At 46.2% G+C, this 24,696-nt stretch overlaps 3 protein-coding genes across 5 annotated transcripts; 2 read left to right on the forward strand and 1 right to left on the reverse strand.

Annotated features, from left to right (window-relative positions):
- On the forward strand, window positions 1-2,901 carry zgc:162592 (uncharacterized protein LOC561993 homolog). Of its 2 annotated transcripts, none has more exons than XM_057025275.1 (2): window positions 1-946; window positions 1,653-2,901. In XM_057025275.1, exons 1-2 carry the CDS (start codon window positions 154-156, stop codon window positions 1,958-1,960), a joined length of 1,101 nt encoding a protein of 366 aa, XP_056881255.1. In that variant the 5' UTR covers window positions 1-153; the 3' UTR covers window positions 1,961-2,901. The 2 variants fall into 2 exon arrangements, with proteins under 2 accessions (XP_056881255.1, XP_056881256.1); XM_057025276.1 differs by having other exon boundaries at window positions 3-946; window positions 1,674-2,901.
- A 1,464-nt stretch (window positions 2,902-4,365) lies between these two features.
- On the reverse strand, window positions 4,366-7,337 carry LOC130521603 (cytochrome b5). Its single transcript, XM_057025277.1, has 5 exons — window positions 6,870-7,337; window positions 6,352-6,480; window positions 5,772-5,798; window positions 5,637-5,668; window positions 4,366-5,542 (listed from the first exon to the last, which is right to left on the reverse strand). The coding sequence occupies exons 1-5, from the start codon at window positions 7,053-7,055 to the stop codon at window positions 5,452-5,454; spliced, it is 465 nt and encodes a 154-aa protein (XP_056881257.1). The 5' UTR covers window positions 7,056-7,337; the 3' UTR covers window positions 4,366-5,451.
- Window positions 7,338-8,050: 713 nt separating this feature from the next.
- Window positions 8,051-22,892, forward strand: dhx38 (DEAH (Asp-Glu-Ala-His) box polypeptide 38). 2 transcript variants are annotated; one of them, XM_057025273.1, is made up of 27 exons: window positions 8,051-8,320; window positions 9,257-9,570; window positions 9,873-10,066; window positions 10,236-10,370; window positions 10,436-10,598; window positions 10,743-10,861; window positions 11,063-11,139; window positions 11,225-11,380; window positions 11,509-11,670; window positions 11,757-11,864; window positions 12,369-12,493; window positions 12,586-12,723; window positions 12,846-13,032; window positions 13,541-13,726; window positions 13,828-13,968; window positions 14,362-14,472; window positions 14,721-14,837; window positions 14,931-15,038; window positions 15,147-15,259; window positions 16,814-17,022; window positions 17,822-17,976; window positions 18,332-18,487; window positions 18,607-18,741; window positions 19,143-19,268; window positions 19,349-19,444; window positions 19,739-19,860; window positions 21,611-22,892. In XM_057025273.1, exons 2-27 carry the CDS (start codon window positions 9,257-9,259, stop codon window positions 21,690-21,692), a joined length of 3,735 nt encoding a protein of 1,244 aa, XP_056881253.1. In that variant the 5' UTR covers window positions 8,051-8,320; the 3' UTR covers window positions 21,693-22,892. The 2 variants fall into 2 exon arrangements, with proteins under 2 accessions (XP_056881253.1, XP_056881254.1); XM_057025274.1 differs by having other exon boundaries at window positions 8,056-8,324.
- The last annotated feature ends 1,804 nt before the right edge of the window (window positions 22,893-24,696 follow it).

Genomic DNA, 24,696 nt, shown 5'->3' on the forward strand with positions numbered 1-24,696 from the left:
CACTAATTGGCGCAGGTGCTGCTGATTGTTGCAGTACAACACGGAGCCGCGGCGGCTTCCAGGCAGATCCGCCTTTAAGCTCTTCCGATTTCTTATTTAATTAGCGTTCATTCCATTCATGTTTTGTTTGCCAGCATGGCACTGTGAGGAGAAATGGACCCGACAGTGAGCTGGTCGGCTCCAGCCGAATGCACCCTGCCAGGCGTGGACCCCCCGGGCCTCCAGGAGCTGACTCACTGGACCGTCAAAGTCACTGTCATCATCGTTCTGGGCGTCATGATCACTTTGGGAAACATCGCGGTTCTCCTGGTGATTTCTTCCTCCGTAGCGGGCTGGTCCAGAAACTCCCGGTACTTCCTGCTGTCCCTGACCGTTGCGGACTCCGCCTTCGGGCTCCTGGTCATGCCCTTAAACCTGTCGGTCAGCGTGCTGAAGGGCCACACGGACGCTCTGTGCCACGTCGTGGCCTTCTGCAACGCCACCATCTACTCCACCTGCATGTACACGCTGGCCATGATCAGCCTGGAGAGGTACGTGGCGGTGTTTTACCCGCTGCAGTGCTCCACCCTGATGACGAGGAGGAGGACGCTGCTCCTGATCGCCTTCGCCTGGTGCTTCCCTCCGTTCCTCCTGTCGCCCATCTCGTTCCCAGGGGGCATCATCGAGGTCCACTTCTCCACCGCGTCGCTGGTCTGCAACCCGACCTACTCCACGAATGTTGGCTACTCCCTGAGCCTGACGGGCGCCATATTTTTCCCTTGCTCCATCATCATGACCTACTGCAACCTGAGAGTGTGGTGCGCTGCCAAGAGGCAGCGGCTGAAGCTGCGCCAGTACGGCTGCGCGCTGCGCAACAGGCACAACGTGGCATCCAGGGTGCTGGTGCCCGTCATGACGGCCTACTTCACCTGCTGGACGCCCTGCATGGCCGCCATGATTTACAACGGTGAGTCAGCTGCAGCGCGTGTTTGATTGAGACTTTCAGACTTTAGATCACATTTCTTCTATTCTTGGCTCTTTGCTTCAGGGGTCACGGCACTCATGCCCTCTGCACCCTCTCCTCTACACCAACCATTCACCACGTTCATGCATTTTCTGATAACTGGGGGAGTTTTGAAATCTAAGTCCAGCTTTTGAAAAGTGTAAAATTAATTTTGGTGAGAATTGAGTTGAAATTTGGGTTGTTTGCGTATCTAGGAACCTTGGGGGCAGATGTAACTGCCTGTGGTATTTATCCTCCCGGGTCATTAAATCCATTCTTATGACCCCTTTTTTGGTCATGTGACTGGTTTGGCGCGTTGGGGACTCGGACTTGAAGTCGGAGTGAAATTATTTTTGGAAGCGGAGGTCTTTTTGAACTGGATGAAGATTCCTGCGAAATGGAGCTGGCAGCCTTAACCGACACTTCAGAGGCTGCTGCTGCCCAAATGCAAAGCGGTTCCCTTCAAACTGCCAAGAATTACCGGCTTATATCATCCTACATTGAATTTGAGATCAGTGGCTGAATGTTATTGCCTTCGGTGGAAGAACATCGCTCAAAGCCGATTTATTATTTTTATTTTTTTCAGTTTGTGTTCATCTGAGGTCTTTACCAGTTTAGAGAATTGGAACTGAAGGTCTCGGGTCGCCGTCTCATCCATGCATTTCTGCAGCCTCTGTCTTCTGTCCCGCAGCGGTCTCGGGAAGCGGCGTGCCGGAGTGGGTTGAGTTCGTGGTGGTTTGGCTCCCGACCTCCAACGGTTTCCTCAACTGCATCTTCTACTTCTGGATAAACCGCAGCTTTCGCAGGAAGTTCCGCCTGGTGCTTCGGAGGCCGGAGCTGGCCCTCTGCCCCGGCCTGGCCCGCTCAATGGGCGCTTCCATGGTGCACTTCGAGTCCGAGTTTGTGGACAACAACAACGGGATCCACGAGCGCTCCTCCAGCGTGTCTTCCACCTGCACCCTGGTGACGCTCATGTAGCTGAAGACCTCCTCTGGCGCGCTGAAGGCATGTTGGTGACGTACGGCTCCGTAAAAGCTTATCTGGAATAACCGGCACAGGCTGACAGCAACACTCTGTACAGTACACACTATTGAAGTTGTAAACAGTGTATATATGTATTTTCTTTTAGTTTTTAAGTCATGTTTCAATCAGAAAGTGGTGTTTGCGCAAACACACCCTCCGTCTGTAACTTATGATTATTTTTTTTAATTCAAACACACATGTACTGTTCCAAGATGGCCTCTTTGAGCATCTTTTAGTTGTTTTACAGCCTTCCACGCCCGCAGAAGAGAATGTGATGCTACAGCAGTTGTGCTCCGACCTGCAGGGAGAAACATTCGCTCCAGTCGTTCGTCACAACAAGCTGATATTTGGCGACTAATGTGTCATTTTATCTGTCATTGCCTCACGGCGAGCGCTTTGAAGCGCTCACCTCTTGGATGTAAAGCCGGCATCAGACGCCTCGGCGCGCAACAGCTGGGAGACTTTAACCTTTACGTCGGGCCGTCTCGCAAGGAGCAAGGTAATTAAGCAGCGACGCCGCAGAAAGGTCACCGCATTTGTGCTGGCAAAGAGATAACGGGAAACTTTTAAGGCTTTGTTTATTCTGAGATATTGAACTCGTGATATTGCTGCTTGGAGGTCCTGCGGCGCTCGGTCCGCACGGTGGAAAGAAACAAACGGCGTTTTGTATTGTTTCACACGGGTGGTAAAGTTGGTGGAAGTCTCGGATGATGACCTTTCTGGGAAGGGGAAAATGAAATAAATATTGAACTGTGTTAACGATCGGGTCCGTTGTAAGCTTGTCTGAAGAATTGTCACGTTTGTAATAGACTTTTGTAACCCTCTAATGAATGGATAACAAAAAATGTTGGTTTATGAACTGTTAAATAAAGCATTACTGCCTTTTTCAGTGGTCATTTGGTGAGTTGCTCAGAATCAGTTTGTGCCGTAGGTCATCAGCACGCCTTACAGACCGTTGGCTTCTTCATCTGTGGGAGCGTTTCTGTGTTTTAAGACCTGTTTAAATTTCCAAACGGCATCTTTTCTATAATTCACTCTCTGTGGGGAGCGATACCAGACAGTGCATCTGAGCGAGGCTGTTTAAAGATGCCACCTGTGCAATCAAAAATCACCGAGAAGAGAAAATGAGGCTGTTTGTGAGCTCGCATCAAGCCTGTCAGATCAGCGGTCATCAAAGAAACGTCTCAAAGGTGAACTAGCTTACAGGCCATAAGCAGCTATAAACATGAAATCGATACAACAGTGTGTGTCACACATTTGCTGTATTTTAATAAAGCTGGAGTAGTTCGAGCCTCCTGTGTCAGAAACACGAGTCGGCACGTGAAAAACATTTTTGCAGTGAACCTGAGCCACTAATGGGTGTAGGTCCTTCAGCTAAAAGAGGACTGTGAGTGTTTCAGGGAACCTTTTAGACCGTTGTCAGAGCTGCAGTTCCCTTCAGATTCCACCTGCAGACAAAACCTGACACTGCTTTGCTGTTTCCTGGTGTATCTGTGGACCCTCTGCCTAGCTGGAACAAAAAATAAAGCAAATTTGATTGTAGAATTGTCTCAAATAACACAAATCATATAAGCGTCTGATTTTTAAAGTGGGCAGAGCTTTTTAAACAAACTCAAACCACTTGTCAGAGATCATATTCATTCCTGCAGCATCCGTAAGTGTTTTTCCAGACGATTGAGATTTTCACCCCGCTGGTCTCCCAGGACGCTGGAGTGTGTGCATTAGCAGCCCTCTGTGAGGCGGACATGCAATGTGGGGATGGAGAGTGATGTTGCATATCTGAGGGCATTCTGCATGGTTCTCTCATAGGCATAACATGCAGTACAAGAGCAGATAGTTCTGCGCTGTCACTATTAATCACACACCACATCAACGCGGTGCTGTTACAAATGTGCTGAGGCTGATGGTGAAATGAAATGTGGACCAGCTAATAATGTCAACATTAAATCTCCACACAGAACTTTAAGTGCTATTTTAAATGGAGTAAAGGTTCTGAAACAAATACCGGTATATAGTAGCTGATTCTGGATGTTGTCCCAAAGATCAGAGTGATACTATACTATGTGTAGTACATTATTATAACGTTGAGGTTTTTTGTCTCATTGCACAGTATCGGCATCACGTGAGAGTAGTGTGTTTATTGTTCTTTCCTAATTGTAAATACATAAAATCGGTGCTGCTGCGACGGTGCTGTAGTTCAACTTTGGCGCTGCAGCGCCACCGTGCGGCCATCTCGAGTACTGTTCCATAAGAGGCGAGGCAGGCCAGGTCAATACGGTGACCTTGATGCCCACCGCCGTGTATTATATATATATATATATAAAAGATCACACATGAAAAGTATTTAACAACTTAAGTACTTTTTTTTAAAGGACTGATTTTATTCAAAGATTTTAAATGAGAGAAAATGGCAGTAGAGATGCAATAAGACTTGTCTAATAATTTAAAAAAGAGTTAACATATGCAGAGAAACTAAGTTCAGTCAACACACGGGATTGGTCATGGAATGCTGAACGTCCCCAAACGCTCTATACCAATGGGATACTCGACTCAAGGCATGACTTTGGAATACATGCTTAAAAGTGATTAAAATCTGAGCAAATCTGGGGATTCCAGAGATGGATTAGATAGCGACTGGTTATCCTGGAAAGATTGATCCACTCCGCCTCTGCTTCAGAGTCACAAGCGCTTTTCACACAACAATCCAGGAGCTTACAAACAGTGTAAGAACGTCCAAGTAATAATGTCATAGGAGTGGACATCTAACAAAGTAAATGCACAAAGTTGTTATATTGAACTAATAAAATATCATTGGGTTACACACTAGATAGATGGGCTCCATATAAATGTGCATGTTTAATAATGGCGCTGCAGAAAAAGAAGCCTACCTGACAAAATGAATTCAAACATAGTTCACCATTTTCAATTGAATTAGCATATAGACAGATTTGAAAGTGCATTCTTCTCGCTTTAAATATTTTGCATTCGTAGCCACTCACTATTCCCACAACTGCATTCTCCAACTCGTGGGAATGGAGGAACTCCCGTCCTGGTCGCGACCGAGCATCAGACAGAAACATTTCAATCCATCACCAGCGTTAATCAGTGCTAAACTGGTCACTACTCACTATTACTGTCTTTGTTGCATCAGCTGAGGTGACTGACAACAGAAAGGGCAGCAAATATACATAATAAAGGAGAGTGCATGTGAAAATGACACCGGCATAGTAAGAAAGAAATATAAAGACAATGAAAGGCAGACAATTGTATAAGGATTTACCTAACACACCATGATGCACAGCATGTGAGACAATGACTCTTTCCCCTTCTTCTCTGGTTGCAGAGGACGCACACACTCCTGACTGTGTGTGCTCAATGTGATGAGCATTGGGTTAATTCGAAGGCCTCCGGATGATAAGAATGGGATGGATTTGGGAAGTCAGCCCTCAAGAGGACTTGTGGTCAAACATGTAGTAGCGACACATGATGCCAACAATGGTGGCGACGAGGGCGGGTATCAACCACGTTGTCCAGGAGCTGCAGGGGAAACCACAAGTTACACCGCCTGAGTCACAAATAGTGCAACAATTAACAGGGCGTTAGCAACAGAACGCGCTTTAGCTGAACCCACCTGGTCTCTTTTGGATCTGTTTGGACTTCCTTCTGTAGCCAAAACCAAAATGGAGCACACATTAGGTTCAGTTAATGAGTGAAGATGGAGGAATGAGCAACAAACCAGTCGCCTGTGCAGCGACTGTGGGTTTACCTTAGCAGGGTCCTTTCTTCTGTCATCCTGCAGATATATAAAAAAAACTATTTGGTCAAATGTGTGATTTTGGCCATCTCAAGTTAACATTCAAAGCTGCTGTAATACTATATTGGGGTCATCTTGGTGGCACCGACCACCTTTGTGACACCAAATGTAATCATCAACCTGACATTTGAGATAACCCTGAATCATTTGTAGAAAAATAAACAGAGAAAATGCTGGGTAAAGTGTTGTGTGCTGGGGGAGAGGGCAGGCGTACGAGCTGCTGCAGATTAAAGCTGCCATGAACTTTGTTACGTTTCATTTTACAACAGGACCTGTTGCCTCGTGCAAACTACTAACGAGTGTCATCCTCACGACAACCGCCCTGAAACAAATGAACAAGCCAAGTTTGCTAAAATAAATAAATAACAATCACTACATGACACCATCTTGTGACTCCAAACAAACGGCAGCTTTTTTTCTTGGAAAATATCTGGTGACAGTCTAATTAGCACGACACGTGCTGATGCTCTGGGGTTTCACGCAGACTACAGAGGGGACTGTGGCTGTAAATCCTGTGTGGAGTCATTCTTACCATGTGGACCTCCCCAATCAGGTACTGCTGGAGCATCTCCCTGGCATCTGTGGAATGACCCACATCCTCGAAGCTCTCTGTGGCGTCTCCGCCTGCCTGCTCCAGCAAAACCTCCTCGCCTCCTGGATGCTGAAGGCACAGAGAACTTTAGAACACCAGCTGATATTCACAATCGGCAGGGTGCAGCCTGAACACACACATTCCGCCATTAAACAGCAGGAGGAATTACTGGGAATACGTTGTAGGCACACCATATAATTCCAGTTTTGGAAGTAAACTAAAGTACATCACTCCCTAAAATCAATTGGTAGACTGTATAAACGTTAAATTTTATTCTGAATGTCTAACTGGAGCCAAGTACTAGAAAGTCCGACTGTCTAGGATATGAACACCGTAAACACACACGAGTAGTCGAAAGGTGAACAATCGGCCATTCATTCCACGGCGTTATGCAAGCACACATTTGAGGCAAAGACAAGAAATAATATAGGTGTAACAACACCCCATTTATTTCTTACCTCTTCGAGAAAACGTGTGATGTCATACACCTTGTCGTGAATGACGAGCCATGTATCGTTGCTCATATTATGCGCTCCTATTTCTTCTAAAGTGAAATATTTCACATCACCTTCCACTGGTCCACCATTTTCTCCAACATTGGTTTCGACAGCCCCCGTGCAGGCGTCGGACACGATTTCGTTCATTGTTCCCACACTTTCTTACGTTAATGCCAGTAATTGTAGTAGCTGATAACCACCGATTTGCAAATGCTAGCTCCTGCTAGCCAACTAGAATATTAACGCAACGCTAGCTAACGAGTCACGCTTGAATCGGTTTTCTCCTTCCTGGGGGACGTTTTCCAAAAAGCTCCAAAGGTCGCGGTTGAAAGTTGAATAACAGTGTTACCACGGAATTTGTATAGGCATAAAGCTAAATGCTTTATCGACAACGCATGTTACGTATCCTGTCGGCAGGCGTGTGAAACTGACCAATCACAGCACGCCGACCCGAGGTCAGCCAATCAGAAACGCCCGATTGGTCGCCAGACAAGGACATTTGCAAAACTGTCAAGTATGCGCCGTCATTGCGCAATGCAAACGCAAAAAAATAATACGCATTGTGATATTCCTCAACACAGCCATAGCACTAAAACAGTGTGGTTATACCATATACACACCTATAAGTATACACGCAGTCTAAAGCAAGGATGGTGGGATGGTAACCTACAGGAATAGCGGGTGGACCTCTATGTATACTGATAGGGGACCCATGAAGCACATGCATGGCACTGATAATCTCTGTTTGTTGATGACTGCGTAGATATTATTGCATGCCATTAATACCTGAGAAAACATTGTTTGTGAAAACATTTTATAGTAAACACTGTTTACCATTTTACTCTTTGTAAAGACAATTCAATGGGTTGTCCTGCATTCCAAGCAATCATTTCTTATTCAGAATACGAAATTAACTAACACAAAACTATATTCTAAATAGGTCACTATGCTTTGATAGAACGTTATCATTCAACTTCAGATTTCAACAAGCTGTTGGGAAATAGAAGTTTGGTGATGGTCTGTTTAAATTCACAAGATATGAAAGCGAACGTTGTTAATTGTATCAATGCAAATGTTCTTTTTTAAATAAAGATTTCCGCATGCGCACCCCAATGTCAACTAAGGTTTTTAAATAAAGTTTTTGCATTTCCTTGTCCCTGGGAATTGTGGGATTGCAATGGCGGCTCCCTTGTCTGTAAACAACGTTTTCTTTTCGAAAGCGCCAGTTTAGCTATTTTACAGCCGCTAATATCTACCTGCACTTCATTTGACATAATCTCTTAAATTTGTTTCGAAGGTGTTTGCTGCTTATTCATAGAAAACGAGGGAGTCTTATTTGCCCAAAGGTGGTGTGATTTGGGGCAAATCGGGGAATCGCCGCCGTCTTGCTAGCAGCGAACAGCCCTGAAAACGTACGTAAGTTATTAGCTCTTTTAATGTACTGCGATTTGTACCATCTCCTTTGAATACATATTTGATAATGTACATTTAGAACTGTTGATGGTGAGATGGATTTGGGCCTTGACAGAAGGGGCAATTGGTGAGACGATGCCGTGTGATCCGTGTTTTTTGGCTTGTTTCCGAGCAGCTCCTGAAGATCATTTTAAATATAGAGTTTGTTTTCCATGGAAACTTCGCCAGTAATGTCTTATTCAACGATGGAATGTAAATCCATGTTAAATGTTAAGCCAATTTTATCAGGATCACCGCAGGAGTACGTGGCTCTGTTGTAGCGTTGGTGGATGAGTAACCACCAAATATAAGGAATACAGAACTATAGTTCCTCTAATGTTTTAATAATGATTACTTCACACGTCGGTTGTTGTTTTATAGGAATATAGTTTTTCAGTTAACTACAGATGTCACAATTTACGGATAATTATTTGATGACCAATTGTCGTCAATTGAAACTGAATTGTCACCTAATTATTGTGGTTTGTAACTTTAATGGCATCTTAACGTCCCTTTAGAACGGTTCAATTTTAATTAATCAGTAAACAAACGCATCACGTTTATCTGTCTGAAATTTAGGGGAAATAATGTCAATGTATGTCCCTACCCTTCTTTTTACACAAAACATTTGATAGTTACTAGTTTATTACATGTGATAAATTTAGTTTTAATATTTATTGGAATTTCCAAAGATTTCTTTTATTTCAGGTTTTGCGCCCCTGTTTACTGAGTTACATTAAAAAGCACTCTTTTATTAAACATCTGGCAATGAAATAGCCCTTCAGTAAAATTTAATTTTGGAGTGATTTAAAAAAAATGTGTCCTTAGTCCTTATATTGAGTGGATTGTAGTGCAACACCTTCACACATTTTACATTTATCACTCCTGTCTCACAGATGATGGACGATGACGTGTCCATGCATAGACTCGAGGGAGAGGACCCAACTGCTCAAATTGGTGGACTGATAGTAAAGAAGAAGAGTGCTGCTGCAGAGCCGCACGTGTTTCGTGCACCCACCCCACGTACCTCCTTACTGGGTTTGGATTTGCTGGCTGCCCAAAAAAGGAGGGAGCGTGAGGAACAGGCTGATAACGAGAGGAATAGCAAGAAATCAAAGGTTTCTTCCTACAAGGAATGGGAGGAAGCTAAAAGTGATTCTGGGTCTGATGAAGAAGAGGATGAAAAGGACAAACATGCTAAGAAAGAGAGGTAGTTGTCAGTCGCTCATACAGAATGATATTTATTCCAATGTTTAGATTTACCTTTACACACACGGATCTTCCTGTAAAACCTTTCTTTGATTATAAATAATTAAGAGAAACATATGACACAAAAATGATAATTATAGTAGCATCGCAATTATTTTCATGATCTAAATATTTATTCATAACTGTTTCACCTAAAGGAAAAAACAATCTTCATGACTGAGCCAAATTTTCTGATTGTGATCTAATCGTAGTTCTGCTGCAGCTACTCGTATCTTAACGTTTTCTATTGCTCTTGGTTTGCAGGAAGTATCGTGTGACGGGCTCCGAAACGCCCTCAAACCCCGGAGGGGTCAGTGAAGAGTTCCGTCGCAGACACCAGCAGAGGGAGAAGGACCGACGTGAGCACGGCGTCTACGCCTCCTCCAAGGAGGAGCGGAACCGGGAAAAAGACAGAGAAAAGAACAGAGACAGGGAACGAGACCGAAGGAGTGAAAGAGGTACTTTCATCTAGCAAGCAGAAGTTTGAATCATTTGCTTGTTTAAATGTAATAAAACGTACGTTAAACCAGTTGCCAGAACTACATGCAGTTAAATTTTGTGATGTTTCTCAAACTAAGCGTCTTTTTAAAAACATTCAAAGTTCTTTATGTTTCTGCTGTCTGAAAGATGACAGAGGGAACAGCCAGAGCCGTTCAGAACGTGGGGAGAGAAGCGAACGCTCTATGAGGGATGGCTGGTCCGGACGCCTCAGCCGGGGGATCAGGAGAGATGAACCCTTGACACCTCAGCATCACCCTAAAGGTCAGCTTGTTTGATTCATTATCTTCCTCACGTTTCAGGCAAGTTAACATTTTAGTTTTGCACAGGTTCTTTCACGCCTTCCCGCTCCAACTGGGAAGAGGATGACAGCGGTTTTGGCAGTTCACGGCATTCCCAGTGGGAGTCTCCCTCTCCTGCTCCGTCTGGCAAAGAGACAGATCGCTCTGAGCGTAGCCAGCGTTCCGGCCAAGAGAGCGAGAGGAGGGACAGGTAATCCGTTTGATAGTATTTCATTCTTTTAAATATTTTCACATCTTTAAATTTGCTACAAAAGATAAATGCCCACCTGATATTATTCAATGTGTTTATTTGCTCTTCAAGTTGTTCAAGCTAAACCGTCTGCCATTTGTGTAGGTCAGTCAGAGGCCGTTACCCCAACGACACCCCTCTACCTACCCCATCATACAAGTACAACGAGTGGGCCAACGACAGAAAGCATTTAGGATCTACACCTCGCTTATCACAAGGAAAAGGTATGACCCTGAAAGCCTGATAAAGCTGTGACAATTTCTAACATCTGACACATCTGGGTTTGACATCCTTCTCCGTGCTGCTATGGATCTATGGATACAAATCTATGGAATCGTAGATCTATGGCACACCTTGTTGTGTAAGAATATAAACTTAATTCTGTGTCCGATTCAATCGTGTGTACAAAATATTGTCTTCCCCAGCGAGGAAAGGTGATGGCGAGGGCGGAATCCTGTTTGATAATGAAGACGAGAAGGAGCAGTGGGAGGAGGACCAGAAAGTGAGTGATGCACCTGATGATCACCATTTGATGGCGGCGATGCGCTTGTTTTGATGTTCCTAACTGTGTTGGATCGGTTCGACAGCAAGCTGACAGAGATTGGTACATGATGGATGAAGGCTACGATGAGTTCCACAACCCCTTCACTATGACCTCTGAGGAATACATTAAGAAGAGGGAGCAGATCCTTCAGAAGCAGACTCAGAAAAGAATCTCAGCCCAGAAACGACAGATAAATGAGGTAACTAGTGAGCCAAAGAAATGTATCTGGCGTCCGTGTGTAGTTTATGTGTGTATTTATCATAGCTGCACATATACCGCTGTTGGCTTTTGGTGTCTTTAGGACTATCTGTGTGTTTCTGCCTCCAGGATAATGAGCGGTGGGAGACCAACCGCATGCTGACCAGCGGTGTGGTGCAGAGGTTGGAGGTGGATGAAGACTTTGAGGAAGATAATGCTGCTAAAGTTCACCTGTTGGTTCACAACCTGGTCCCTCCCTTCCTGGATGGACGGATAGTCTTCACCAAGCAGGTAAGCAACGCGGACAGAGAAAACATGAATCGTTTTTTCTTCTGTCTTTGGATTTAGGCCGAACGTTTGTTTATTGTCTGTTGCAGCCAGAACCGATCATCCCTGTGAAAGATCCGACCTCTGACATGGCAATTATTTCCCGAAAAGGCAGCCAGCTTGTCCGCAAACACCGTGAGCAGAAAGAACGCAAAAAGGTTGGTGCTCCAGGAGGCACTGGCTGTCTGGTCATTTGTGATGGTAAACTGAAGATATTGCAGATTGGTATACAAAAACCAACAATTCGGAGGCATCACTTTCTCCCATTTTATAATGATAATGACAAAAATAAGAGGAAACAGGATTGATGCTGCTTGCAGGTAATCATATTGATGTTGTTAGCTGAATTTGATGATAAGACCTTAATAATGTGTGTATCTGCCTGTGGTCTCCACATCTCCACACTCTGGGAAAGGTTAATGATATTTTTGGGATGAACCATCTTTGTTCTGATGAAACCAGCTCTGTCTGACTTCATCACTTTGATAAGCATTTTATTCATGTGCCATGTACCAAAGGATTGATGATTAGAAGGTGTCTGTGAGCTCTGGGTAAATGGTACATAAAATCATACCAATTAAAAATATAAATGTCACTGCTGACTTTAGTTTTGTACTCTGCACATTAATTACTCAAATGATGTTTAATAATGATATTTTCAGGCTCAGCATAAACACTGGGAACTGGCTGGCACAAAGCTGGGGGACATCATGGGCATAAAGAAGAAAGAGGAAGAAGATGTCTGTGGAGGCAAGCCTGTTGGAGAGGATGGCAAAGTAGACTACAGGTGTGCAGTGTTCGTGTGTTGGGTCAGCACACAGTCTTTGCATGCGAGTTATGGCAGCAGGTTTTATTCATATTTTCCCCTTGGTGTTATAGAGCTGAGCAGAAATTTGCAGAACACATGAAAGAAAAGAATGAGGCCCGCAGTGAGTTTGCCAAGAAGAAAAGTCTTCTGGAACAGAGACAGTACTTACCTATATTTGCTGTGAGACAACAACTTCTTAACATCATCAGGTGTCTATCTTCCACCTTCTTTGTCGTCGTTCAATCCAAACATCTCTATTTTTTTCCTTTAAATCCACAAAATTAGATGGACGATTGCTTCCTGACAGACATTCCTTTCTTGCCATTTACAGGGACAACAACATAGTGATCGTTGTTGGAGAGACGGGCAGTGGGAAGACCACCCAGCTGACACAGTATCTGCACGAGGATGGCTACACAAGCTATGGCATGGTAGGTTGTACCCAGCCCCGAAGAGTGGCAGCCATGAGCGTGGCCAAGAGAGTCAGCGAAGAGATCGGCTCCAACCTCGGAGATGAGGTGAGAATAGCGGACTTCTGGAATAAGGAGGGTATTTATTTAGTGTCTTATTGATTTTTACAAACACAATATTTGGTCATTTCTTTGTGATTAGTTTAGTAGTTTTCCTGTATCTAACAGGGAATATGCCACTGAGACGGGTAAACACGATAGACAATGAGTAAAAAGGAGTCACTACGCAATTCATCCTCTGTGCTCCATTAGCACCATTTTAAAGATCTCTCCAAACCACCAGTTTGCGCTTGGAATTCCGGCCTTTGTGAAATACTATCCAACACCTCCATCTAGTGGATGAAACGACGTATTACATTTTCAATTACCTGACCTGAAGATAATTATCTCGGGAAAACTAAATTGTTCTTGATAGAAGCAAAAAAGACCACGAAATTCACCAGTAGAATTAATTTGAATTTGATATGTGTTCTTGGCAAATGCGGTCAGCAGATATTTTCATTCATATGTTCATGCATATAAATTGAAGTGTATAATCTGACCTTGTTGCTCCCAGGTTGGTTATGCTATCCGTTTTGAGGACTGCACGTCTGAGAAAACTTTAATAAAGTACATGACAGACGGGATCCTGCTGAGGGAATCGCTGAGGGAGTCCGACCTGGACCACTACAGCGCTGTTATCATGGACGAGGCTCACGAACGCTCCCTCAACACGGATGTTCTCTTTGGCCTGCTGCGTGAGGTGCTAATACAGTTAGTTCAAACAGTTTATAAGTGGCAGAATATCACGTGAACCTGATTCCTGATACCGTCTTTCTCTCGTCCACTGTCTTTCCCCTTCAGGTGGTATCCCGACGTACAGATTTGAAACTCATCGTTACCTCGGCAACCATGGACTCGGACAAGTTCGCTGCATTTTTTGGCAATGTACCTATATTTCACATCCCAGGAAGGACGTTTCCTGTAGACATCTTGTTTAGCAAGGTAGGTTTTCTGTCTGTTCGTCCGCAAAATGAATCTGGCTGCAGAATTTTTAAGGCTACATTTCAGCCCCTGCAGTGAATAATAAATGTTTTAGTATGACTCTAATATACAGTTTCTCGAAGCACAATAACCTTATATTTTAATATTTAAATCACATTTAAACCTAAAAGCCTTATGACAAATCAGTAAGTGCTCTGTGTCACGTAATTGATTCATCTTTCCCAAAAGAAAACTGAAAGTCGCCCTCTGGTGGTGGCCACGTGAACCTCCCCTTACATTGTTGCACGTCAGTGTTCAGGGTGGGCTCTGTGGTCAGAGGTTGCTGTGACATGTAGCTTGAGAATCAGCTGGTTTAAAATATATTTCATTGGCTTATTGTGTTTTGTGTTTCAGACTCCTCAGGAGGACTATGTGGAGGCAGCAGTGAAGCAGGCCCTGCAGATCCACCTCAGTGGCTTGATGGGAGACATCCTCATCTTCATGCCTGGTCAGGAGGACATTGAGGTATTGGACATGAGTGGTTTCAACCCTCTACTTGTTAGTTCACATTTATTTTGAAAAGATGCTTAAGTATTTAAATACATTTAATGGACAGTACTGAAGAAGAAAAAGCAAAATATTTAAAATGAAAGGTTTCCTCACATGTGGGATTTCTGAAATATTGCTTTCAAGTTCAAGCTTTCTCAAAAGTACTTCCAACAATCCTTCTCATTGTGTTTCCAGTTGAATTAAAGCTGAACTTGTCCTCGCAGGTGACGTCCGATCAGATCGTGGAGCGGTTGGAAGAGCTGGAAAATGCTCCGGCATTAGCCGTGCTGCCTATTTACTCCCAGCTGCCCTCTGACCTCCAGGCCAAGATTTTCCAGAAGGTTTCCATATGAAAAGAATCACATCATTGCAATTTTAATAAACAATCAGGAAAATGGAGGAAAAAACCCCTGATGCCTTATTTTCCCTGCTAGGCTCCAGATGGTGTGAGAAAATGCATCGTTGCTACCAACATCGCTGAGACCTCTCTCACTGTGGATGGAATCATGTTTGTTGTGGATTCAGGATACTGCAAACTCAAGGTAGACTTCCGGAATCACATGTGCAGGTCACCAACACGGTCACCAACACGGTCACCAACACGGTCACCAACACGATGCTATTCTTCTTTTTTGTTTTCGCCCCGATAGGTTTTCAATCCCCGAATTGGAATGGATGCTCTGCAGGTTTTTCCCATCAGCCAGGCTAATGCCAACCAGCGTTCTGGTAGAGCGGGACGTACAGGACCGGGCCAGTGTTACAGGTGAGCCTTCCTTGTCAAATTTGTGCTGGTGCTGAGGTTTTTGGAGATGGTTTCGATATTCATCCCTCAGAAGCACCACGACCTCCGTGGTCCAGTCAGTGCAGACCTTTAATGTTGATTCAAGCCATTTGAATTATTATTATTTTTATTGCAGACAGTATGTTTACATGAGAGAAATTATTGTCTGACTATAACAGGACACCTGAAATGCATGTAAACGTACGTGTGTGTGTGTATTTGTGTGTGTGTGTGTTGTGTGTGTGTGTGTGTGTGCTCTTCAAACCCTATACTGGTGCACGACCCTCAAACCAAAACATCAAGAATGCGGGTCATGAACATAGGAATCGTAGCGTGTACATTATGTCTGAGATACACAATACTGTACAATTATGGATTTTCCTGGTTGAAATTCCGGGCTGCTGCCCCACAACAGTTTGTCATGTGGCATAAACGAGCGACTGGAAAGGGGACGTATTAACCTCTGAAAAGATGCATATCGCCTCCTAGTGCTGAAGAGGACGACGTGTTCTAACTAATCACTGAATTTTCTCCCACACACTTAAAGGACAAGAATTCTGACGAAACGCCAAAGTGGAATTTTAAGCACAGCGCGATTAAACTGTGCACGTAAACGTACTGAGTGGTTGGAAACGGAAGCCGAACAAGAGCTGGATTTAACTCGGTGTCGGGGCTTTGTTCCATGAAGGATGCTGTCAGACTTTTCTGAAACCTAATTTGTAAATGAATGCCACTTGGCTTCAAACCTTTAGTGAACGCTGCGATGCAAATTTGCATTTAGTTGCATTCCAAATTGCAAACCACATCCAAATTGGCTCCCTCCTCCCACTCTGGTAACCTGGTAACACCTGTCTGTGTGTCTAAGGAAGCAGGGTAGCGGTGTGCTACAGCAACGATCGGTGTGTCTCAGCCTGCGGCGCCATAAACATGTTGACAGTGTTTTTGTAATTATTCCCCCTGCCGGGGTAGACAGCCAGATGTTAGACACAGCAGGGTGAAGACGTGGGGAGGGAGGGGCACACAAACACAGATGGCAGTGTGATCTGCATGGCAAATGAGCTCGGATACAAAAGCCCGTGTAGCTTCGGATGGATTCTGCTCACCTGCCTCTAATCTGGGAAGGATCTGTTGAGTAGCTGCGGAGGTGTCTGAATGAATGAGTCACGCCGCGCTGCTGCACAAGCAGACCTTCAAACACACTTACAGCTGTGACCCTGGGCCCTTTGTTCTGGCTCCCTCTGCCAAATCATTTTGGCTGCTAAGGTTAAAACCTTCATACGTACACATTTGAATCATTTTGCTATTATAAGAGGGTTTTGGGCAGCTGCCGGAGCTTCACATAAACTAAACTCTCGATGCTTTTCTAATTATTTTGACATTTTCTTTTGTAGCCAAGCTACATTTACATTTCCTGCCTGTATCGCTGGGCTAGCTAGAGAGTTCCTGTCATTGTTACAAACCAAACCATGTCTTTTACTGGTTTTAAAGAGCTACTCATCATGCTTGGACTCACTCGGAGTGTCTGTCTTTGCCCAGGCTGTACACTCAGAGCGCCTACAAAAATGAGATGCTGACGACCACCATACCGGAAATCCAGAGGACCAACCTGGCCAACGTGGTCCTGCTGTTGAAGTCTCTGGGCGTTCAGGATTTGCTCCTCTTCCACTTCATGGACCCACCCCCTGAAGACAACATGCTCAACTCCATGTACCAACTCTGGATTTTAGGAGCTCTGGACAACACCGGTAGGTTTCAATAACAGGTTGAAGCCATCGGAACATTAATGTCATTTACCAGACGGCAGCAAATAAGTCGTATTGGATTATTAACTCTAAAAATCAAACTGTAGTCCTGTCATCCATGGTTACTGGTCATGGTGTTTGGGTTTCCTTTGTACTGGCTCCAAGAGTCCATTCGTCCTTCTAGCAGCCAGACAACAAACCATCCTTCTTGAGATGAAAATAAAGCCGTTACAAAGAATTCTGGGTATTTTGATGCTCGCGTTTCCCCCTCCAGCTGTTTTGAGCTGCTACCCGGCGATGCTGACACCACAAACACCGGCGGGAGACGGCTGTTTAAAGGGTGCTGCGGTTGCAAAAAGCCTTGGAGGAGGTCGTGGTGAAGCTTAGCCAGTGCAGTAATTGCCTAGTAACTGATCCCGTGTTTGATTTGACTGGTCGGGTCTCATTTCTGTCTCATCCTTAGCTAGATTCCAGGGGATTTAAGGATTTGGGGATAAGGGAGGACTTTTGATGATTCCCTGTATGGTGTGTTAACAGCAGATTATCTCTGATTAAGGCTTACCTGCCCCAAACTGGCTGCGCTGCTTCTCTGCTTTTCCTCATCATAAGCTTCTTAGACTCTGTCATCTAATCATTTAAATCAGAGCTGGCAAACTTTTTGATCTGACTCTTGATTTTTTTTCTTCCTCAACTGTCCCCGACTGTCAGCAGTCCATCTCCATGCTGCTCCTCTCTCCTCCGGTCTCCCTTTCCTTCCCGTGTCTAGAATACTGCTGAGCTGAACTGTCTCGTGCTCTTTCAGGCGGTTTGACCCCAACCGGACGTCTGATGGTGGAGTTTCCCCTCGACCCCGCCCTCTCCAAGATGCTGATCGTGTCCTGCGACATGTGCTGCAGCGCTGATATTCTCATCATCGTCTCCATGTTGTCGGTCCCGGCCATCTTCTACAGACCGAAGGTGAATATGACGGCGATGTTCTGTCACCTGTATGAAGAGAGACGAGCAGCCAGTGTCAGAGTCTGGCTCCTCCAACCTCTCAATTTGAATTGAGCGCTGAGACAAAGTCCACTTGAAATTTAAAATAAAATAAATTGAGTTTCGTTTTTTTTCCCCTCAGTCTTATTTAAAACATTCCTTCTTTTGCATCTATTTCTTAGCCCTTGAACTGTAACTTTCCATTTAGATCCAAAAATAACTATAAATATCATTTATTTGTAGTTTGGCACCTATTGTTGGGTTCTCCGTACGACACTGATGGACGTAATGACAAAGAGCAGTGCTACACTGAACTCTCACCTCTGTGTGTCTGCAGGGCCGTGAGGAGGAAAGTGACCAGGTGAGGGAGAAGTTCTCCGTCCCGGAGAGCGACCACCTCACCTACCTTAACGTCTACATGCAGTGGAAGAACAACAACTACTCCAGCATCTGGTGCAACGACCACTTCATCCACACCAAGGCCATGCGCAAGGTCAGACTCCCACATCTCCGGCTCTCCTTCCAGACCGCCGGAGCTCCTTTCACTCCCGTGGAAACTATTTTGATAGTCCTCGAGAAGGTTTTTTAAAATCTCAAATCGTCTTCACGCAGGTGCGTGAGGTGCGCTCCCAGTTAAAGGACATTATGGTGCAGCAGAAGATGAACCTGGTTTCCTGTGGGTCAGACTGGGACATCATCAGAAAATGCATCTGCGCCGCTTACTTTCACCAGGCTGCCAAGCTCAAGGTACTTCCTGCTTCACACTTAATGTGTTCCACCCGATGGCGACTGGTTGTGGCAGATTTATAGCAGCATAATTACAGAGTGGTGAAGTATCCCTCCTGGCCTCCCATTAATACAGCGCTAAATCTGAAAGGGGATTTGAAATCATGACTATATAATCAAGATTTTCCATTTGACTTACGAGTTGCCGGCCAACCCAGGCAACTGCAGCCCCAATGAATATACTTCAAATTTATTTTCCTGCTGTCTAAGCCAGGTGAGAAGCAAATTAACCCGCCCGACCTTTTCCACGCTTAAAGTGCGGCTGCGTACACGGGCAGGACGAGTCGGGGGGTCTCGCTTTTACGTCTGTAAATTATGAGGCGCACCTTTAATTTGTTGTTTGTGTCCGTGTTTGCTCCCAGGGCATCGGTGAATATGTCAACGTGAGGACAGGCATGCCGTGTCACCTGCACCCCACCAGCTCCCTCTTTGGCATGGGCTACACGCCCGACTACATCATCTACCACGAGCTCGTCATGACGACCAAGGTGAGGGGCCGGTTGCTGCCTAACCGTCCGTTCTGGCGATGAGACCATCACCAGTGTAACCGGTGTGTGTTGGTCTGCAGGAGTACATGCAGTGTGTGACCGCAGTGGACGGGGAGTGGCTGGCAGAGCTGGGCCCCATGTTCTACAGCGTCAAGCAAGCCGGGAAAAGCAGACAGGTGAGCCAAGCTGATGCTGCGAGCCCTCACCGTGTTTGTGCGCGGCACCAGGCTGGACGCAGTGAGGCGACGCAGCAATCGGGATTTATCCGCCACAAAAGCAGAGAAAGAGATAAAGACGATGGTTTTGTGCTATTCTTGGGTATGGAGAGGAGCGAGGGGGGTGTAGTTGCCCAAATCTCCTGCTGCTTCTCCGCGTGAGAGGCTGGTGTAACGTGTCTAAGCGCTTACGGTCACCACGCGCCGCCGCGGGGACTCTAGCACGTCTTCATCCTGGTTGTCTGCGTCCACCAGGAGAACCGGCGTCGTGCCAGAGAGGAGATCAGCAGCATGGAGACGGAGATGTCCATGGCAGAGCAGCAGCTGCGAGCCCGTCGAGAAGAACAGGAGAAGAAGAGCAACCTGGGCAGCGTCAGGTTCGTCTCTGACCATCTCTACTTCTTTTACCACCTAATCACACCCGGGGTCTCCTCTAACAATAGTTCCCCGGTGGCCTTCATTTCCCATACACAGTCCTGATAGAAACGTTTAATTTACCTTCCTGGCTGCCAATCCGTACCCCCCCCCCCTTCCACTCTCTCTGCTCCCCCTCTCTCACCCTCCATGATGAGCTTTTCTCACCTCTGGTCCCTCCAGACGAGACAAAAAGAAATAATATTGACTCCTGGCTGACCCCCATTACTGCAGCAATTTGAATTTAGCCATAGCGGAGGAGAGACAGGAGGGGAGCTTTCAATTTCAAATCAGAGCAAAGAAATTAATTTCACACCCATCTGCGGGCTTTGCAGGAAAATAAGGCTATAAAGAGACATAAAAAAGGAACTTCTACTCTTAATTAATCATCTGTTTTATCCGTCTGAGTTTGTGTCACCGTGTCTGTAACCGATCTGTTGGAAATAATCACTCTGGAGGTTTTGGATTAAGAATTAGATTTAAGCAGAGACTGGATGTGTGATGATGAATGCCGGTACATCTCCTGGGCTCTGGGCGCTTTTGTCCTCCAGCACGCCTCACCAGCATCTCCTCCGAGTTCAGTGTGACCAGAATGAAAGATTTTGCGTGGAACGGCAGTTTTTCAACCCCCCCCCCCCCCACCAACCTCTCTCCCACCTCACCAGCAGAGATTAGTGGTGTGAATTAGGCCCAGTCGCTCTTGTCTTTAAAAAAATGGAACACTTTGAGTGAGAGGCAGGAGCCTGAGGGAGGGCGCTTGTGTATTTCATTACATTAAAGAGTCCAGGAAGGTTTTTCTTTTTAAAATCGGAGATCAGCAGGGAACTCGCTCCGTTTCACATCCTGAAAGACTTTTGGTGCCTAAAACGAAACACGAAATGTCCAAACACACTAATAAGTACATAAAAATCTGTTTAAAGCAAAGACTTGTAATGTCCATACCCACAGTTAATGTATGTACAGTATATGGATTAATGTACATTGCTGAGATCTCCTATTTAAGACTAATTACTCCAATTAATCTGGATGAAATAGAATTGGAAATTTCCCGCAGCTGTTTTTGGTTTAGATGTTTAAGTTAAAGTGTTTTTGGATGGGAAATGCAGCAGGAAATGAGGGTTCTGTTCCGAGCTGCACGGGCCCAAAACCACTGGGAGCGCCGCGTTGGTTCAGGTCCAGACGCTTTATTTGAGTTTATTTCGCTTCTAGATGGATAAAACTTACATAAAGTGGTGAAACGCTGGTTTCTGGTTCTCCTCCATCTTAAACCTGCCTCACTATAAACATTAGTGAGTTAAACCCCCCCCAGCAGCTTGGTACTGAGGGTAGTCTAACAATGTCTCCCCTGGTGAAGGTGGAGCCACAGAGGAGAGGAACACGGTGACAGAAGGAGGTTATGGCCTGATGGCGGTAATTGCTGCCGGTGTGTGTGTGAGTGCGAGGAGCGGCGTGGGCAGCAACACTGTCGTACTACCGTAATTAAAGATGATAGATTTGCTGTCAGTGGCGTCAGGCTCTACTTACCAGCACTCTTCGCTGAGACCCCTGTCAGCCCCCCCCCCCTCCCCGTCCGGCTGCTTCATTGTTCATCTTCAGCTTGCGCTCACCTTCATTTTTAAGCACGACTGCTCACCTCAGTGAAGACGTGTGAATGGATGACCCTGAATCACGTCGGCGCCGCTGATAATGAATTTCTGCCATTTTCTGATTCAGAGCAGTGAAAATCTGCACCCCAGGACGGAAAGAGGAGGCCCCCATGACGCCCAAACGCACGCCGGCCCGATTTGGACTGTAGAGACCCCCCCCCTCCGAGCGGGGGCCCTCCCACCATCCACGCTGACCTGTCCATACCCCCCCCGCGGTTTAGGACCTGGATCACAGCAGCACTGAAACCGACCCAGCGCGAGCTGCAGTTCCCGTCCTGGCCACTAGAGTGAGAACTTGTATCAGGCACAACACGCAGAGCGTCACCGTCAACATTGTAGCCGTTTGTTTGTCTTTTTTTTTTTTTTAAATATGTTTTCCAATTATCTGTGATAATTCCTGCAAAGAAAGTGTTTTTAAAGCTGTCTCGGTAACTTTGCCCAAATTAAACAGCTGTATATTTTACAGACTGTCTGGTTTTCTTTATCTGCGGAGGGAAATGGAAGGAGGGCGAGGTGATTTCAGGGTCTTTGTGTTCGGCCATTTATCGGTGTGCTTGACCAGTGTGCATGCCGTGACAAAGTGCTCCTCTAAAGACTGAAGCACTTTAATAGCTGTACTTGTGCCATGAGTGTCTTCACACTCTGGAGTTAGGTTGTAATACTCTACCCCCCCCCCCCCACACACACACACACACTCACGCACGCTTTGGCAATTGACCTTCTCCCTTCTGGTAACCTTGTTCCACCAGTGTAGCGCACGGCCTCACTTCACAGAGAGCATCAACAGACATCCCAGATTAACCCGTTTCCCGTTCCCGGCCGCTGTCTCCAGGCCCGGCTGTCGTGTGTTCTGTGGTCGTCCTCTGAACAAAACGCTCGGATTTGTTCTGGTCTGAGCTGATCGCAGCTTCACTGGGCTCCAGAGAAGCTGGAATGTTGGTAAAAACACTCCAGGGAAGGCCACGTTGCACGTGACGCCGGGGCCGTGCTGCGATTCCCGCATGATCTGAGGCGGCAGAACGGTATTTTCTTTTTTTCTTTTCTGACATCCTTTGTTCCCAGAGAAATTGCCCAGTTATTACAAAACCAACCAAAGCTGCGGTTTCTTTTTCCTGTTGTGGTCGTTAAAGTCTCTTCTTGTACTAATAAAGTCATGCAGACATGACGAATGTACGCGGGCTGTGAGTGAGAGATGCTAATTAGCGTTGTCTGTGTGCATTCATGCTGTGGCTACTTTGTATGTATAGTTTTATTTTCTTACGCTTTCTTGAAGTGAAGTCCTGAAAATGGAATCTTACTTATCATTGAGCTGCCATTTTTCTGTAACTTGTATTAAACAGAGATCCCCATCTCTTGTGTTTTGGCAGTATTGATTGATCACTTCTATATCGGACACCTCGGCGCCCAAAAAGCTGTCGCAGATCTTCCAAAAGAGACAATTCTTGAATGAGTTACAAGCAAAAACTCCGGGTTTCTGGAAGAGAAGTGGCCACGGTCTAATTACCAATACCTTCGTCTTCATTGTCACGTCAAGGAGGAGCGGTTTGGTCCCTCCCTCTTTCAGGCGGCGGCGGCGGCGCCCGCAGACGTCCCGCATGTGCGTGAGTGATCCCGGGCTTTGAAAGCCCTCAGCGGCAAAGACGATGATGTGCTTTAGATGAAGAGCGGGGCCTGCGCGGGGGCGGAGGCTTGTGCTTCTGCTTTTATTGAAGATGCATGGAAATCCTGCGTCAAAGCCTGGACGGCGTTCCCGTCTTTCCGTGGCCCTCAGTTTGTGGAAAAGGGACAAAAGCTGTGGGATTTCTGTAAATGTTGTGCAATAACTGAGCATTTGGTTCCAGCTCCCAGCCTCAAACCTCCACATCGGTGGTGGAGTGTGGCGGGCGGAGGAGGAGGTGGACGTAATGGACTCCGCCCCCTTTAATGAGACAAATCTCAGCGACGGGCTGACATTTTGAAATGGTCCTTGTGAATGACGGCAGCGTCAGCAGTCACCTTTACCGAAGCTTTCCAGGGAAGGTCCCTGTAATGTCGGAGGGAATTAAAGTGGCCTCCCAGGCGGGTGGAGATAGGAGTTCCAGGATTAGTGCGCAACGCCACGCCTCCTAAACGGGCTGTGCCGCCACACCCCGAGTAAAGACGCTGCCTCCCTCTCAGGAGTCCCGCGGCCGTGTCATCACCCCCAGATTTGATGGAGGGATTATGGTGAATGTTAGCCGGTGACCACTGGGAGATGAGCTGTCCGTCACGTGTGCTGCCCCGCCCCGCCCTGCCTGCTCGCCCCGCCCCCCCCCGCCGCCCCCTCCCCATCCTCCCCTGGTGGTTGCGCGTCTGCCGGCAGACGGGGGGACGAGCGCCGCTGTCATTACAAACCTAATAAGAGCAGGAGTGAGATTGATGACAAAAACAGAGGCATCAACTGCGCTTTTAATTAACTCTTGTCCCATAATGGCGCCGGGACAGAGGCAGCGAGCGGCGAACGAGACGTCTCTCTTTCTCTCCATCCCTTTCTGTTTTGTTGCCCCCCCCCCCGCTAATGAACAGCCTTCTGGGACCCAATTACTTCCGAGGCTGCATTAGGAACCCGGCGGGCCCAATGGAAACTTCAGCCGCGTTCCCCTCCATCCTCGCCGCCCCGCTATGTCCCTCTGCTGGGGACGGCGCTCATTTGATTGAATTCTGAATGCAAAACCCCGCAGAAACAGACCCCCCCCCCCAGCAGTTACCTTAACTGTTCCGAGCTCATGTGGTTTATGGCAAACACGCAGATGCACGCCTGTTGTTGACAGGCCTTAAATCTGTGTGAGGTGATGCTGCAGCTTTGTACATGGGGGTGGGGGGTGGGGGGGGTACGCTAGAGCTTGTGTCTGCATGATGGACCTGAAAAACACGGCAAACTATACAACTGAGCAAACTGAAGACTTCACAGCATGATTAGAAACAGCGTCCTCAGGACAAGGACAGGTTAACCTGCAATAAAGGACGTGATCAAAGGAATCAAAGGCCCGATTGTTCCCCACTAATCCAAGCCTCAGTTGTCTGGCAGGTTCCTACATTAGCCTGTATGCTAACTAGCGTGCGCCAATATCCGACCAACGGGTAGCACAAAACAATGGCGTGCAGAACGTCAATAAATCCCTGAACGCGTCGACG

This window comes from Takifugu flavidus, chromosome 2 (assembly GCF_003711565.1).
Source record: "Takifugu flavidus isolate HTHZ2018 chromosome 2, ASM371156v2, whole genome shotgun sequence".
Taxonomy (NCBI): domain Eukaryota; kingdom Metazoa; phylum Chordata; class Actinopteri; order Tetraodontiformes; family Tetraodontidae; genus Takifugu; species Takifugu flavidus.

Coding starts and splice junctions, on each gene's coding strand:
- dhx38 (XM_057025273.1), top strand. CDS start 9,257: ATGATGGACGATGACGTGTCCATGCATAGACTCGAGGGAGAGGACCCA. Junction 10,371..10,435: donor ACCTCAGCATCACCCTAAAG/GTCAGCTTGTTT, acceptor AGTTTTGCACAG/GTTCTTTCACGCCTTCCCGC. Junction 11,381..11,508: donor AGAAACGACAGATAAATGAG/GTAACTAGTGAG, acceptor TTCTGCCTCCAG/GATAATGAGCGGTGGGAGAC.
- zgc:162592 (XM_057025275.1), top strand. CDS start 154: ATGGACCCGACAGTGAGCTGGTCGGCTCCAGCCGAATGCACCCTGCCA. Junction 947..1,652: donor GGCCGCCATGATTTACAACG/GTGAGTCAGCTG, acceptor GCATTTCTGCAG/CCTCTGTCTTCTGTCCCGCA.
- LOC130521603 (XM_057025277.1), bottom strand. CDS start 7,055: ATGAACGAAATCGTGTCCGACGCCTGCACGGGGGCTGTCGAAACCAAT. Junction 6,481..6,869: donor TCACACGTTTTCTCGAAGAG/GTAAGAAATAAA, acceptor CTGTGCCTTCAG/CATCCAGGAGGCGAGGAGGT. Junction 5,543..5,636: donor ACAGATCCAAAAGAGACCAG/GTGGGTTCAGCT, acceptor TTTCCCCTGCAG/CTCCTGGACAACGTGGTTGA.